Source organism: Daphnia carinata, chromosome 7 (genome assembly GCF_022539665.2).
Source record: "Daphnia carinata strain CSIRO-1 chromosome 7, CSIRO_AGI_Dcar_HiC_V3, whole genome shotgun sequence".
Taxonomy (NCBI): domain Eukaryota; kingdom Metazoa; phylum Arthropoda; class Branchiopoda; order Diplostraca; family Daphniidae; genus Daphnia; species Daphnia carinata.
In genome coordinates this window covers 9,165,310-9,183,408 of record NC_081337.1, presented here as the reverse complement: position 1 = coordinate 9,183,408, position 18,099 = coordinate 9,165,310, and the positions used below count along the sequence as shown (strand labels likewise).

At 38.4% G+C, this 18,099-nt stretch overlaps 1 protein-coding gene across 1 annotated transcript; it reads right to left on the bottom strand.

Annotated features, from left to right (window-relative positions):
• Positions 1-10,285: 10,285 nt before the first annotated feature.
• LOC130690088 (uncharacterized) lies at positions 10,286-12,973 on the bottom strand. Its single transcript, XM_057513058.2, has 6 exons — positions 11,880-12,973; positions 11,761-11,799; positions 11,629-11,667; positions 11,351-11,559; positions 10,984-11,260; positions 10,286-10,925 (listed from the first exon to the last, which is right to left on the bottom strand). Exons 1-6 carry the CDS (start codon positions 12,442-12,444, stop codon positions 10,840-10,842), a joined length of 1,215 nt encoding a protein of 404 aa, XP_057369041.1. The 5' UTR covers positions 12,445-12,973; the 3' UTR covers positions 10,286-10,839.
• Positions 12,974-18,099: the final 5,126 nt, after the last annotated feature.

Sequence of the window (18,099 nt, the reverse complement as noted above, 5' to 3'; positions counted from 1 at the left end):
CTGAAAAGATTCTTGGTTGGGGCAAGACACTGAATAAATTGTAATGATTGGATGGATGACGTGACATTTCTATACTTCATTCGGATTCCCGAGACGGTATTTTATATTTAAAAAATTGAAGTGCATATCTGGGCTCCCTTCCTTTCCGTAGCCCCGTTTCCCCTTGACTCGTAATAAGCCCGTAGGGGGTCATGCCCCTACTGTACGGTATATATAAAAACAACATATACCGAGGTTTGGAGGGCTCTGGCCGGAAAGGGGACGTGGGGTGCTGCTTAGTCCGATGATGTGTTCACGGAGGGCTCTGTGGCTACCCACAAATCCGAACTAAAGGTTAATCGCTCCTGTAAAAATGTTCCAAATCTTCAGCTCTTCTTCCGGCTTCTCTTAGCCAATCACCGGGTAATCTCCCCGGTGGGTCAACAAGGCAGTGTCTCCCCCTGCCTGGGTTGACGGCAACTTTTGAAAGGGCTATTGTGCCTTTTAAAGTTGCAAAAATAATTGTAACGTGCAGAGAATTGTCAATAAAAATTTTTTTTTTTAAATTTTTTTCCAAAAATTTGTTTCTTTCATTGCCTGTGTTCGCTGTGGTCATTCATTACACTTATCAACTTTTTTTTTATTTAGCTTGCTCAATTCACCTGTATTATTTATGCAACCTTTGATGGTAAGCATTGTTTCCATTGGTTTATCGTTTATCTGTAATCATTCTATTATTATTTTCCAGGGATCGAACCCTGGATGTTCAACCGCGCCGATGCTCTACCAATGAATATGAATCATATGGTGTCAAGTTGAATTTTTTTCTAGTCACTTGTGGACTTGCATTTACACTGACAATAAAACTGAAATGCAATTCTGCAATATAGCTTCTACATTTATTCTACTTCATTTATACATTTACTGAGGTTTGAACCCAGTGTAACAGTTTATCTTTCAGCTCAAGGCTCTACGACAGAGCTATGAACCTTATGAAAGCAATAGAAAGATAAACATATAGTTGTGAAAGACTGCATAAACATCCTAGACGATAACATATGATATGCGATAATAAAATATTTAGATATATCTCGTGGCTCAATGTTAGAGCATCGGCGTTGCACGCTGAATGTCTGGGGATCGGTTCCCATGCGAGTTAAATAAAATACAAATTCAAAATTACGTCAAAAAAAATCCAGGTATTACACGGTGTTCCTTGAATCTAAGTTGAAGAATTCAAAGAGTGTAATGGAAAATAATTGAATACTTACAAATAAACAATAAACCTATGGATATAATGCTAACCTCACGGTGGCAAAAATAATAAATATGAAATGAGCAAGCCAAATAAAAAAAAAGTTGATAAGTGTAATGAATGACCACAGCGAACACAGACAATGAAAGAAACGAATTTTTGGAAAAAAATTAAAAAAAAAAAAATTTATTGACAATTCTCTGCACGATACAATTATTTTTGCAACTTTAAAAGGGCACAATAGCCCTTTCAAAAGTTGCCGTCAACCCAGGCAGGGGGAGACACTGCCTTGTTGACCCACCGGGGAGATTACCCGGTGATTGGCTAAGAGAAGCCGGAAGAAGAGCCGAAGATTTGGAACATTTTTACTGGAGCGATTAACCTTTAGTTCGGATTTGTGGGTAGCCACATCGCCCTCCGTGAACACATCATCGGACTAAGCAGCACCCCACGTCCCCTTTCCGGCCAGAGCCCTCCAAACCTCGGTATATGTTGTTTTTATATATACCGTACAGTAGGGGCATGACCCCCTACGGGCTTATTACGAGTCAAGGGGAAACGGGGCTACGGAAAGGAAGGGAGCCCAGATATGCACTTCAATTTTTTAAATATAAAATACCGTCTCGGGAATCCGAATGAAGTATAGAAATGTCACGTCATCCATCCAATCATTACAATTTATTCAGTGTCTTGCCCCAACCAAGAATCTTTTCAGATCCAATGTTACTATGAACCTATATTGGGAAAAGAAAAACAACACCATTAAGCATCTCAATAGTTGCTCATGTGACTTACATGACTTATAGATTCAACTTCTGGCAGAAGCTTGGGATAGGACATACAAATTGCAGATGAAAATCATTGTATAAGGCTCTTGAATGATAAAATAGCACCCGTAGAATGTTGCATTGTTGATAGTTGTGTTCCCAGTATGCTGAAAATCCTTTCCTATTGGATAAATTTTTTTTTTTGTTGATTAGACATAGTTGGCAAAAAGGAGGAGAAATGCTTCGTCGTTCAAGAAAATTCCTTTCATACCTAAAGAGTCCATATATGATGTTCACCGCTGCAACGCCAGCGAAGTTAAACATCTTTAGGGCCATTTAAGTACCCAGCTTCACCAACACTCTGAACGTAAAGGACAAGTTGTTCTTTAGCAAGAGAAGCAGAATTATTTGAGGCTTCTAGCTGTGACAGAACTATAAAGGATTGCTGTTATACAAGATTCATTTACACAAGATGGTACTTCTCATTAGACAATGTGCATACTCTATTACTGTACCTCATACCTTAATGGTAATGCACTCTGTGTTTTTTCAACTGTAGGCTCACTCTTCCATCCTGTAACACTTCCAGACTTGACTTGATACCCCGCTAAAATTCTGTGAATGCAAAATAATAGCATTAAAAATACTTTTTCGATAGACAAAAAACCGAGAAGTACCTAGTCCATGTTGAACTCATGCCATTTCTGGGTTTCCATACCACACCCATTTTCATAGTCTTTATGGCAATGTTAATCAAAGCCACACATCCCACTATGAAATGGATGTTGAAAAGCAAACAAAAACCTGTTGAGATGGATATCAGGAGAATCAGAATAGATCTCATTCAATTTCAGTTATTCCCTTCCCTATAGTACTCAGTGACATAGCATAATAGATATACTTGCCTCAATTCAGAACCATAGACCAACAGAAAAGAACACAGAAATGCAGCTGTGAAAGCAGATCACTTTAAAACACAGGATCAGGTATACATCACCTAAGAGTAGACCTAAAATGCAAAGGCAAAAATATTGGGCATGATTGCAGTTTACCAAGCATAGTAGCAAAATAAAATAATTATCAAAGAAAAACATATCCACACTTGGGTTGCCAAATGGGTAAGTTTGATGCAATCTATGGCAACCCGTATTACCCTCCCCTCCCCCCCAAAAAAATATCGGCCTTACTTTCTGTTTTACTGCTACCCACCGGTAGATGGCGATAGCAGTGAAATAGAAAAAAAAGGCCGAAATTTTTTTAAATTTTGGGTATAACGGATTGCCATAGGCTGAAACAATTTTACTTGCCAAAATTTTGATTTGACTGAAATTACATGATTCCGATTAAAAATTGAATGAAAATCATGACTATGGAGTTCATTTTTTTCATAGGGCTTATAGTTTTTGAACAAATTGTAAGGAAAAAAAGAAAAGTCGGGCTTATTATTTTGTCGGGCTTAAAAAAATTTACTGTAAAAACTGACATTCATTGGAATTGCTTGAACATCATAGGACATACTAAAAATTTAATGCTGATTACGAGAAAGTTATTCGTTTTTGGATAAAGACAACCGTTTCTGAAATGAATCGAAGATTTATGCTGCATTGCGCTAGCGCTGTAGCGTACTGGCGCGCTACTGTTGAATCTCCGTTTTGTCCGTTTATTGAAAAACAATGGGTCTGACGAGAAAAAAAAAACACCTAAATCGTAATCAACTTTCAATTTGAGACATACTGTGCTATTTTTGTTGGATTCTAAAAGATTTCGTTTTTTGACCGATTTTGACAAAAGTGAGAAGTCTGTAGCCTTCCCATTTTTTCATTTTTGGCCAAAATTTAGATTTGATTGAAAACACATGATTCTGATTCAAAATTGAATGAGAATCATGAATATGAAGTTCATTTTTTCATAGAGCGTATAGTTTTTGAATAAATTACAAAAAACAACTAACCCAAATATGTGCGCTAAAAGCATTTTTTCCGTTTAGTGAAAAATAGTTGGTCTTACTAGAAAACAAACACCGATATCGTAACCAGCGTTCAATTTGAGATGTACTGTGTTATTTTTTTTGGATTCTAAAAGATTTCGTTTTTTGGCCGATTTTGACAATAGTGAGAAGGCATGGATTTGATTGAAAATACATGATTTCGATGCAGAATGGAATGCTTTTCACGGAAATAAGGTTTTTTTAATAGGTCTTATAGTTTTTGAATTAAACATAAAAAACAGAAAGTCGGGCTTATTTTGTAGGGCTTATTTTGTCGGACTTAAAATTTTTCCCTATTAAAAAATAATATCATGAAATATGGATAAATATATACGATTCTGATGCAAATTAACCAAGGAACACGAAAATGGAATTTGTTTTTACGTAGAGTCTATAGTTTTTGAGTAATCTAAAATATAAAATTAGGCCCGAATCGAAACCATTACTAGCGCGCCAGTACGCTACAGCGCTAGCGAAACACATCAAACTTTTTTGATTATTCAAAAACCATACACTCTACGTAAAAACAAATTTCATTTTCGTGTTCCTTGTTAAATTTTGAATAAGAGTCATATATAGTTATCTAGATCTAATGATATTATTTTGTAATAGCAAAAAATTTTAAGCCCGACAAACCCCGACAATATAAGCCCAACTTTCTTTTTTTTTACGGTTTATTCAAAAAGCATAAGCCTTATATAAAAATATACCCGATTTTCATGATCAGCGATCAATTTCAAATGGGAATAATGTATTTTTAAGTAAATCTAGAATTTGACGAAAATTGAAAAAGTGGGAAGGCTATAGCCTTCTTAGTTTTTCATTTTTGGCCAAATTTTAAATTTTGCTTAAAACACATGATTTCGATGCAGAAAGGAGTGCTGTTCACGAAAATAAGGTTTATTTTTAAATAGGCCTTATAGTTTATGAATTAAACATAAAAAAAAACAGAAAGTCGGGCTTATTTTGTAGGGCTTATTTTGTCGGGCTAAAAAATTTTCCCTATTAAAAATTATATCTGTGGGTATCTATACCTGTGGGGGTTTGAGTCAAGTTTCGGGGTATGAGAAATGATTCGTACGTTTTGTCGGTTGTCCTGCAGCGACTCCCAAAGTGACATTGTTGTATAGCTGATATGCTGACACGCTGGCGGAGTGCAACGTCACGTTTTCCGATTTTGAACTGCATTTATTTAGGAGGACGCAACAACGAAGCCCAGTTTTAGGTTTGCCTTGTGGCCGCCGTTAGATGGCGCTTAACTAAATATGGTACTACGTTTACCGAAAACGACACAATATAACAAAAACTGAACGCTGATTTGGATAAAGCTATGGCAATCCGTTTTACCGAAAAAAAAAAATATCGGCCTTTGTTTTCTCTTTCACTGCTATCGCCATCTAACGGTCGGTAGATGGTGACAGCAACCGAAACAAATGCCTATGGCTCGATACGAATGTGTAGGCGTAGTAGTTTTGGAATTCAGAGGTGCTAGCCGGCTGTTGGGTAAAACGTCAGTTAAATTTGGTTTCAATTCAATATGTTTTACTTATTATTTGTGTGATTACGCAAAGGATTGCGCCATCCAGGCAATGTGGATATTCTGCCACGTACATGATAAATCTAGGATTCTTCGTCAACATGCAAGATCTTACCCCCTGGTAATGCTTTTCCGCTGAGTTTGTTTAGTTTTTTTATTTTAATCGGCAATGTATTAGCAAACTACTGTTGACAGAAAAGCTGATACATTGGGACAATGGTTACGGCAAGTGATGAATAAATCACCATAGATCAGTTGCCTTGCCTTCCCAATTGCAACAAAGATGAATCATGGTGTCAAAAACATTAAAAGGTGGTACTATTTTAATTGTTTTAATTGATGTATCGCTAAGTGCTGATATGCATGTAGAACGTGCTGGAATTCACGTCATCCTGGAGAGGACCAAAAAAAAAAAGAGCTGTATCCATGAGCAGCTCATTAGTCATGTCCCAAAATGAATGCCTTCGTCAGCCAGCAATCTTTCAATGGCTAACAAGCATTTAATGGTTTTGAAAATCGCGGTTTGCACTCCCTAAGGTGACATTCCTAAATCCCAACTGTCAGAAGATTTGAATGCAACAATTTTTATTCTGAACTATGCCAACCAAATTCTTTTTCCATAAAATGAGATAATATGAGGTTATGATGGAAATTGCTGTCAAGACTGCTGAGACTGCTGAGACCAGGTACATTGTTTACCTTAACGTATAGGGATTAAAACAACCAAATTCCTAACCTTTCTGTTTTTTTTATGGTGCATGGAACGTCCAATCGGAAAGCCCATGGAAGATCTCTGTGGCCAACACGAAGGGTTCTTCCAAACTTTCGTATTCAAGTTTTGGCTATGGGGATCATTTGCAACTGCATGGTCTTTTAGAAGGAACGGCATGGCCTTTTAGAAGCTCCTGCCAGGAATATACAGGAATGTGGTAGATGATGAATTTATGTACCATGTAAGCTATATCAATAAGAATGTTTTATGCTTATCTATGTTTTATTTTCTTAATTTAGATTAATAGCAATAATGAACCTGCGAAGGTTTCTGGTGTGGATGTGATGACGAAAAGTTATAATAATTTGAAGTACGGAATTGAATTTCCTCCATCGGTCGCCTGTGTATTCCTGCGTATTATGGTATTAATTATTTAAAAATTGAAGTGCATATCTGGGCTCCCTTCCTTTCCGTAGCCCCGTTTCCCCTTGACTCGTAATAAGCCCGTAGGGGGTCATGCCCCTACTGTACGGTATATATAAAAACAACATATACCGAGGTTTGGAGGGCTCTGGCCGGAAAGGGGACGTGGGGTGCTGCTTAGTCCGATGATGTGTTCACGGAGGGCTCTGTGGCTACCCACAAATCCGAACTAAAGGTTAATCGCTCCTGTAAAAATGTTCCAAATCTTCAGCTCTTCTTCCGGCTTCTCTTAGCCAATCACCGGGTAATCTCCCCGGTGGGTCAACAAGGCAGTGTCTCCCCCTGCCTGGGTTGACGGCAACTTTTGAAAGGGCTATTGTGCCTTTTTAAAGTTGCAAAAATAATTGTAACGTGCAGAGAATTGTCAATAAAAATTTTTTTTTTTAATTTTTTTCCAAAATTTGTTTCTTTCATTGCCTGTGTTCGCTGTGGTCATTCATTACACTTATCAACTTTTTTTTTATTTAGCTTGCTCAATTCACCTGTATTATTTATGCAACCTTTGATGGTAAGCATTGTTTCCATTGGTTTATCGTTTATCTGTAATCATTCTATTATTATCCAGGGATCGAACCCTGGATGTTCGGCATACCGCGCCGATGCTCTACCAATGAGCCATGAATCATATGATGTCAAGTTGGCTTTTTTCTAGTCACTTGTGGACTTGCATTTACACTGAGAATAAAACTGAAATGCAATTCTGCAATATACTCTTCTACATTTATTCTACTTCATTTATACATTTACTGAGGTTTGAACCCAGTGTAACAGGTATCGCAGCTCAAGGCTCTACGACAGAGCTATGAACCTTATGAAAGCAATAGAAAGATAAACATATAGTTGTGAAAGACTGCATAAACATCCTAGACGATAACATATGATATGCGATAATAAAATATTTAGATATATCTCGTGGCTCAATGTTAGAGCATCGGCGTTGCACGCTGAATGTCTGGGGATCGGTTCCCATGCGAGTTAAATAAAATACAAATTCAAAATTACGTCAAAAAAAAATCCAGGTATTACACGGTGTTCCTTGAATCTAAGTTGAAGAATTCAAAGAGTGTAATGGAAAATAATTGAATACTTACAAATAAACAATAAACCTATGGATATAATGCTAACCTCACGGTGGCAAAAATAATAAATATGAAATGAGCAAGCCAAATAAAAAAAAAGTTGATAAGTGTAATGAATGACCACAGCGAACACAGACAATGAAAGAAACGAATTTTTGGAAAAAAATTAAAAAAAAAAAATTTTATTGACAATTCTCTGCACGTTACAATTATTTTTGCAACTTTAAAAGGGCACAATAGCCCTTTCAAAAGTTGCCGTCAACCCAGGCAGGGGGGGACACTGCCTTGTTGACCCACCGGGGAGATTACCCGGTGATTGGCTAAGAGAAGCCGGAAGAAGAGCTGAAGATTTGGAACATTTTTACAGGAGCGATTAACCTTTAGTTCGGATTTGTGGGTAGCCACAGAGCCCTCCGTGAACACATCATCGGACTAAGCAGCACCCCACGTCCCCTTTCCGGCCAGAGCCCTCCAAACCTCGGTATATGTTATTTTTATATATACCGTACAGTAGGGGCATGACCCCCTACGGGCTTATTACAAGTCAAGGGGAAACGGGGCTACGGAAAGGAAGGGAGCCCAGATATGCACTTCAATTTTTTAAATATAAAATACCGTCTCGGGAATCCGAATGAAGTATAGAAATGTCACGTCATCCATCCAATCATTACAATTTATTCAGTGTCTTGCCCCAACCAAGAATCTTTTCAGATCCAATGTTACTATGAACCTATATTGGGAAAAGAAAAACAACACCATTAAGCATCTCAATAGTTGCTCATGTGACTTACATGACTTATAGATTCAACTTCTGGAAGAAGCTTGGGATAGGACATACAAATTGCAGATGAAAATCATTGTATAAGGCTCTTGAATGATAAAATTAGCACCCGTAGAATGTTGCATTGTTGATAGTTGTGTTCCCAGTATGCTGAAAATCCTTTCCTATTGGATAAATTTTTTTTTTGTTGATTAGACATAGTTGGCAAAAAGGAGGAGAAATGCTTCGTCATAAATTCAAAAATTTTTCAAGAAAATTCCTTTCATACCTAAGGAGTCCATATATGATGTTCACCGCTGCAACGCCAGCGAAGTTAAACATCTTTAGGGCCATTTAAGTACCCAGCTTCACCAACACTCTGAACGTAAAGGACAAGTTGTTCTTTAGCAAGAGAAGCAGAATTATTTGAGGCTTCTAGCTGTGACAGAACTATAAAGGATTGCTGTTACACAAGATTCATTTACACAAGATGGTACTTCTCATTAGACAATGTGCATACTCTATTACTGTACCTCATACCTTAATGGTAATGCACTCTGTGTTTTTTCAACTGTAGGCTCACTCTTCCATCCTGTAACACTTCCAGACTTGACTTGATACCCCGCTAAAATTCTGTGAATGCAAAATAATAGCATTAAAAATACTTTTTCGATAGACAAAAAACCGAGAAGTACCTAATCCATGTTTGATGTTGAACTCATGCCATTTCTGGGTTTCCGTACCACACCCATTTTCGGCAGTCTTTATGGCAATATTAATCAAAGCCACACATCCCACTATGAAATGGATGTTGAAAAGCAAATAAAAACCTGTTGAGATAGATATCAGGAGAATCAGAATAGATCTCAATCAACTTCAGTTATTCCCTTCCCTATAGTACTTAGTAACATAGCATAATAGATATACTTGCCTCAATTCAGAACCATAGACCAACAGAAAAGAACACAGAAATGCAGCTGTGAAAGCAGATCACTTTAAAACACAGGATCAGGTATACATCACCTAAGAGTAGACCTAAAATGCAAAGGCAAAAATATTGGGCATGATTGCAGTTTACCAAGCATAGTAGCAAAATAAAATAATTATCAAAGAAAAACATATCCACACCTGGGTTGCCAAATGGGTAAGTTTGATGCAATCTATGGCAACCCGTATTACCCTCCCCTCCCCCCCAAAAAAATATCGGCCTTACTTTCTGTTTTACTGCTACCCACCGGTAGATGGCGATAGCAGTGAAATAGAAAAAAAAACCGATATTTTTTTTTTTTTTTTGGGGGGGGGGGGGGGGTAAAACGGATTGCCATAGGTTAGTTGTTTTTTACGATTTATTCAAAACTTTACGCCCTATGAAAAAAAAACTTGATATACTGTATATGATTTTCGTACAATTTTGCATGGAATTATGTATTTTACATCAATTTTGGCCAAAACTAAAAAAGTGAGAAGGGTATAGCCTTCCCATTTTTGTCCAAATCGGCCAAAAACAACATTCTTTGAAATTCAACAAAAATTACATAGTATAACTAAAATTGAACGCTGATTTGGATAGTTTGAAGTTTTTTATCCAAGTGTTTCTACTCTGCCACTGTTCCTGTTATTTTCAGCAGTCAGAGGTTGCCACTAAAACTGAGATGTGAATGCCGAAAGACAATACCAAAAAAAAACTTTTTTCAAAACATTTAAATGTTTACATGAAACATTGGAGTCTTAGTGCTTAGGGAACTTTCCCTTGTGAATTTATTTACTGCTATTTGACGTCCACCAGCATCATTTGTAGAATGGTGGGCTTTCAATTGAGTTGTTGTTGTTTGAAGTGCAAAAAAAATTAGTTTTATCAATGATTCGGAGAGACTGAAAAAAGGATAACATAACAATGAAAGTACTTGGCCCCGCCCCCCTGATTTGAATTTGGAGAAGGGCCACCAAAATGCTCTGCTGACCTAGAAGGTGGACCTCCACCAACATAATTAGGAAAGGAGCAAAAGGTCAGGATGAATGAAAGTTATGTACAACAAAAGAGTTTCCTCACAAATGTCGCTTGTGCTGGGTGGACAACAGGATTACGTCGACAATATTACGTCCATGATTACAGGCGACATAGAAACATTCTACATACTATTTTCCATCGCTTTAGCAATAATTTTTATCATCTCTATTTTGATTTTCAACGTCTTTTTTCTGATTTCTTTTTTTTTTTTTTTTTTTGTCTTTTATATAGTGTTTGTTTGCGTGGAAATGTTCCACTATTGTGGATGCGCTTCATTCCAGAAATCTAGACAGCACTTGCAAAAACCGATTCCAGGCATCGCGGATTTCGGGGTGATTAAGCGCAGTCATTAGGCGATCTATTCAAAAATCCCATGAATATTCGTGTGCTATTCCGTAGTAGAAGATTATACGTACCAATGTCAATGGCCGGTTCCATATCATCACGCGAGTATACGACGTCAGCAGATGGCAATGGCTGAGTGGGTTCGATATTCAACTTGGAGATTGAGTTAGATTCAAGAAGTGAAGACTGGAGTTGATTTTCCTCAGTAACTTCGCTATCTCTTTTGAAACGGAATAAGGCGGAAGGATTCTGCGACGACAGGGTTGATGTCACTGTTTGGATCTCCGTCACAACTAAGGTTGAACTGGAGTAAATGGTGGTTGGAAGTTTCCTGTTCCTAAACATCACCTATTACAGTTCATGAAGCAATAAGGATTAATCCATTCGAAAAATAAAAAAGCTTATGTTTTGGAGGTGGAGAGGGGGGATATTTCGTACATTGACAATGGTAGAGAAGAGCTGCGTAACCGTGGATACGGCAGTGGAAGTAATCACCGTTGTCGGACTTGTAGTAGTCGGATTTATGTTGAAAAGACGATTAATATTCTCCATCAAAGGATTCTGGGTTGTTGTAGTCATAGAAGATAACAACACTCGAAGTAGCAGCCGGTTGAGCAGATCATTTTGTTGGCAATTGGTGGCATTGGCTGGTGGAGTAAAAAAATCGTGATATAAAATCGTATCGAGGTTAGCTAAACGTTTAAAAATAAACTAACCTTCCACTGTGTTGCCATTTACATCAGCGAACGGTGAAGCTTAATGTTGGCGCATCGAGGAACATAAAAGAGGAAACATAATATGTTAGTTGAAATTAATTTGAAAAAAGCATTTTGGCAAAGAAAACTAACCTGTCATACCGTTACTTCTGATTTCAGTCATCGGGTTACCTGCGAAAAATAGAAACATGAAAGTAAGTTTTAAAAGTTTCTAACTTACCTTCAAAAAATTGGCAAAAAAAGCAACTTACCTGTCACAGTGTTGTCATCGACATCGATCGATGGTTTACCTTCGGTTTCGAGGCTAGGATTTTCTTTAGCTTTAGGAATATCTTCTTCAATAAAGGTTTCCTTGTCAGTAAACCTTTCTTCGACTTTAGGTTTCACTTCGAAGGTTGGCTTCGGTCTGTCTTCGGCTTTAGGTTTAACAGTGAATCTTGGTTTGGACTCGATATTAGGTTTAGGTTCGACTCTAATAGGTTTAGCTTCCACCCTAGTTTCTCTAGGTTTAGCTACGAATCTTGGTTTAGCTTCTGAGTTAGGTTTAGCTTGGACATTAGGTTTGGGTTCGATTCTAGTGTCTCTAGATTTAGAGATAAATCTCGGCTTAGCTTCGCTATTGGGTTTAGCATCAACCCTTCTACTACTTCTAACCTCGGCGCCTCCTCTAGATCTAATTCTAGATGTCTCGCCGAAATTAGCATTGCCATTAAATGTGATCTCACCTCTGGAAACAGCTCTAGTCCTTTGCCGGTCAGATTGGGCCAAAACAATCACAAATGACGAAACAACGATTAGGATGGCGGTTAGTTTCATAATGGTGGATGAATAGAAATAATCCGGTTAGTCGGCAAGGCAGTAAAACACACAGAGCACCTATTTCACTTTCAATGGGCGCGACTGTTCGTGACGAAGCCCGCGGAATGACAAACAATCAAATGACCGAGACGCAGCGGAGATCTGGCAGCTCTATCCTGTGTAGTGAAAGTGGACTAGGCTAACGCCTTTGGGTTGCTGGGACGAAGACCTCCTCGGTATGGAAAGTTCGGCATTTGCTTTACCCAAGGTTTTTTGTTTTACTATTCTTTTGTCTGTTGCGGTGTAACGAAAAAAAAGGGCATCTCTGTTACCTCCCTTCACGCTGCCAAGGCCATACAATTCAAAACGCCAAGGCCGATCTTTCTACTATCGTGAGATCCCTAATCACACAGTCGAAACGGTCGTGACCATCTGCAAAAACTGCACCGTCGCAATAAGAGACCGAGATGCATGAAGCAGAGAAGCAAGAGAGCGAACATGGAAGTGATGGGGCAGAGAACGACGGAAAAGCAATCACAGAATGACGACTCGCCTTCGCCTCGGGATCAAGTGATATATGAACAACCTTCTCAACTGTTAACACGCACGTGAAAACAACCAAGAAAATAAGCGTTCTCGTTTTTTTTGAAGAAATAGATGTCCAAAGAATCACGCGCATTCCTTATTAGTTGCTGCTGAGCGCTGATTATACGCCCTAGCCGCGAGCATCTATGCAAACAAGTTATGAACTGAATGAGAGGTAAGAAGTTAGACACGGAAGAGGACTTCACGGACATAAAAATAAGGTCATACATGATGTCGAATCTCCCTTTTTTTTTAAATCAAGGCATGTAAAACAAAAAGAATGTCTCAAAAAAAAAAAACGAAAGCGTTTGTTAACAACAAAAACAATCAACGATCAGATGTAGACGGAGTGGTGCGATAACTTAAAAAACGACAATGGCTACTTCGTTACCGAATTATTCAAGGGATGGGTGTGTCTCGCTATCGAAGGTCACAAACTTTATTTCCAGAGAAGACTCTCTGAAAACCAACAAACTCCTTATTAAGCTCCACGTGCGGTTGCTCTGGTTACTAAGACATAATAATAAGGAATGTTAATAAAAAGAAATGCCTTTCATAAAAAATAAAGCGTGCCTTCACATGGATTTTTACCGTTACATTAACCTACATAAAAATTGGTCTTTTGAACTGTTTGCGTACATTCTCATAAAAAGAATAAATAAAATTTACACGAGGGGCATTCCCACGCTCAGACCGGATGAACCAATTTCATTCTGCGAAATTACATCTCCCTGCGCCTAATAACTGTCGGAATTCCATCCACATAGTAATTTCCCAACCAAAGGTAGAGCTGAGGGAAAAAAAAAAAATCAGATCAAAGGCGGGGTAACGTAGTTTCAAGGAGCACAGGTTACATGAGGGGCGTAGAATTAGGGACATTCTCCGATTCAGTTTGGGCATAAACAACAATGACTGAAACACTGGTTCTTTTAGAATTTTCTCCGTGAAAAAAAGAAAAAAAAGAAAGTAAATCACGATAAGCGGTGTAGGTCGAACGTTACATATCTTAAAGACATTGATTTTTTTTTTGTCAGTATTTAGATATACAGCTAAAGGAAATGCCGTTCCCTAATAGAATGTATTGCAATTGCCATGTAATTCGTTACAAGGTTGGGCCCGAACCTGATTAAACTTAAGCTTAACAGATAAGGATTACGCGTAGAGATTTGTTGGTCTACTGTTATCGAAACGAAGTAATTACAAACAAGTTTCTAGATGCTGGAAATCCATACGTTCCCAATTGAAAAGGGCAATCTATTAAAAGAACGTTTAGATTTGCGAGTATCATCAACATAAAAGAGAAAAAAGGGTTGAAAATGGAAAGCGTTGGTCAATTTCTTCATTCAATTCTTTTTTTTCGTTTTAACCACAATTTAGCTGCATGGAAAAACGTTAGCTAATGGGCGTCACAGTCTCGCCAAATAATCGCTCGAATAATGGTTAGATAGTCCATTATGACCAAGTTTAATTAGAGAAGTGCCAATAGTTGCCAGTCATTGCTCTCAAACAACGAATATTGAAAACCAAAATTATTCTTTTCCATGCAACCGCAGTTTGAAAGCAAACTCCAACGCCACCCCAATATCGGCAAGAGAATACCACGTTTACAACAACACTACACAGTTGCCCACGCCACATTTCTTCATTGTTTTGTAGACATTTTTGCAAACCTGCCTTGCGTCAAGCCTTACAAGAAAAACAAGATCCTTGCCTCTTTTTTCTTTTTTCAAGTGGCGACAAGCGGGGAAAGTTTTCCTTTATATCGAAATCTAAATACAAATATTGTGGCCTGCTTTTTCCACGATGGAGCATTGGCCCAACGATGAAATGCTCTCGTTCCTTCACCGGAAAGCCATATTAGACAAGAAATTTCAAAGGCTTTCAATTAATTTCTTTTCTTGACAATCAAAGCAGGAAATCGAGATGAAATAGAAAATCGTTGTAACCTCGATTGATTTACGATTAAGGTCGATTGTTTGAAACAAAGGCTTACTTATGTACCAAATTCTGAGAACAGATCGTGCAATCACGTTTTATGGACTACAACTGGCTGTTAACAGGTCCCAGAAACAAAGCAGGGAAGTTGCACAGTATTGTTCTAGGTAAATTCGATCAAGTGAGTGCCATGAATGTGGTAATAAATAACATCACTAAAGCAGCCATAAATAGCTGCAGCAAGGATTTTCTCACAGTAAATGTGTCACAAATGTTGGAAAGCTCAGCTTAGCTCCTTGACAACGAAAAGCGTGTGGGTGACAACGTATAAAGCAGCGGGTTCTTACCTGTAACAGTGGTCACTTTAAATTCTTGCTCGAAGGTCGAAGCAACAATATGACGTAACAGTGAAACATGCACGTCATGGAATCGCCACAAGTGCAAAAACATCGATACTGGGCCGATTTCTCGATCCCTCACCTACAACAAACATAAATCAAAATCGTAATAACAGTCCATTCGTAACACCTCTTGCTGTACACAACAATGACAAGACATTCATTATTTGCCAAGAAAAACACCACTTTCAACTCACATTTTTTTTTTCACTATCCCACGACGATGTTGTCTTGAAAGGAAGAAGGTGGGAAATTCCCACTGATAAGCAACGAGGCTCCCTAATTGTGAAGAAGTGCAGACATTTGCAAAACAGTTAAAATTGCCAGAGGCTGATTTTTGTTTACCTCACAGCGTTGCAACTTATTTGCCTACAAATTTTCATGCAAGAAAAATTGTAAATGAATTTCATGGTCTTGCAGAATCTGGCAACTTCTGAACAATTCGCGAACGACACAAACAATTAAATTGTGCGTCAACAATGGATGCCGATTTGATTAGATTTGGGAGAGTCTCGTAATTAGTCATCACAAGTTTTTTCGTTGGAGAACTGGACTGTATGCTTGATGTACAATAAACGTTGAGAAATTCCCATGTTTGCTCAAGCTCTAACTGTGCCAGATTTCAAAGTGCTCAGAGAAGTGGACATAGGAAAAACACCCACTAAGGGAACGTATATAGTTGGCCGTCACCGAATCGTAACGTCCAGATCACCGAACTGTGTAATGAGTCCACCGAAATACTATTTTATGAATTCTAAACGACTTTATGGGCACCATTACACTTTAATATACAAGCTAAGCCCTTGAAATTAAAACCAAAGTAAAAAGACACATTCGACTGAGTAACCATAACTAACAATATGGAAGTTTGCGGTATGTTAGTGACAACATGCCATGAAGTTTGGAGAACGTTACAATACAACTTGAAACAAAGGATGCGATCCTTTGTTTCAAGATTCCGATGTTTGTTTTAGACTTCCATATTAACGAACAAAAAAATATGTTTTGTACAATTTCCATTTACTTTTTTAAAGGTCGTGTGCAATCCTAGGAACGCGCGTTGGCGTTCTTGTGTCTCCCAAGGTTTAGGAAACCAAACTCCAGAGGCAAAATACGTGGAAGTCGATAAAATATTTCGCTTACCTGAAAGCTGGAATCCAACGACGACATTGTCGATCACTAAAAATATTATCTCTTGTAAAGCTGGCCCTTAGAAACGAAGCCTCGCGTATCCCGAAATAAAGCTTAGAGACAACGTCCTTCTGATCCGGGTGGTCTCATTTCTCTGCCTTTATCATTCGGCAGTTCAATCGCGTTTTTGTTTCCCTCGTCATCTACTTTTTTTTACCCCCAGAATTGCTGGAAGAAAAAAACTTTTACGTACAAAGCGTTAAGGCCGTTATGGGAAGGAAAGCCATGAACGGGGAGACCAAAAAGATGAAGAGCAAAGCGAAGATCTATTGCAGTTACAGCCTCTTTATAATATCTGACAGCGATTATTTTTTACCTCGTCCTTCTTCTTTCCCTTAATAATCTTTCGTCGTTCCTCTCCCAATTTCTTTTCGGCTATTATTTGGTTCGTGATCGTAAAAAATGGATAATGGCTATGACTGTACGAATGAAACGGCCATGGAGGCTAAGCGCACTCCTCTGTTTCCCTCTCAAAGGAAGGAAGTGACGAGTTGATTGAACCGTCCCTATCTTCAATGGCCCTGTCGCTAGCTGAGGAAAAAAAGGGCTTCTTCAGATTAGCTCATAAGGCACACTTGCTACCGAGAAGTGTATTGATCGGTAGCACTTGTCAATAATGGAGCGGGAACAGAACAACGTCTGATATGCCTCTTAATTCTGTGCAGTTTGACGCAGCATTAATTTCTGTATGTCAAATTTCGTAATTATTATTTCCTTTTTTTTTTTTTATTCAAATTTCTTTTTCTATTTTTTTTTTTTTGCATGGCAACATTGGTCAAATAGGATTGCTTACATTGCAGCACATATTACCTAGGATTTGTGACCGAGTTACGGTAACGTGCCCCGCCGGGCGTGGTTCCATCACCTGACGATCAATTCCAATTACACAGAAACCCATGAGAAATAAAATATTTCGTGCTAAAAAATCCAGTTTTGCCTTTCCATTTTAGCTGCTTTTTTTCTCTCTTTCTTTCGGTAACTACATAGTTTTGGTGTGATTCGCTGTTTTAAATGAGCGTCTTGGTGTCAGATTTAAAAGTAAACTTCGTTGAAGGTCAGCCCGCTCTTGTTCGTTAAACATTACATAAAAAAAAAAGGAAAGTACAGTATGTACGTGGCCTAGTCTATATTTTCGTGCTCTGTCGACTTTTGGTTCAAACACGATCATGATCGATTAACCGCTTAAACTGACGCTCTTGGGTGTACGGTGTTTAAAGGCTAAAATGCGAGACCGCGTTATTACACGCCAGCATTACGACAACGAGCCATTTCAAGAGGGCATACTCACTATTTTAGAAACTGATCGATGAAAACCAAGAAGCGCATGTATATAGCTTGGGAAAAGAGCGCGTCGGGTAGTTGGTGGCACACATTTCGCGAGGAAAACTTTTGATGTAAATGCCCGGATGAATCTGTTGGCAACGGATCAAAACGGAGTGACTCTTGGATTGACAAGGCCATTATATTCATCGAAGATGGTTGTGCGGGGAAAGTAGGGATCCGACGGTATAGTCTGTCGGCATCACGAGCTATCACTAAGCCATGTCTTCCGAATCCCGACCAG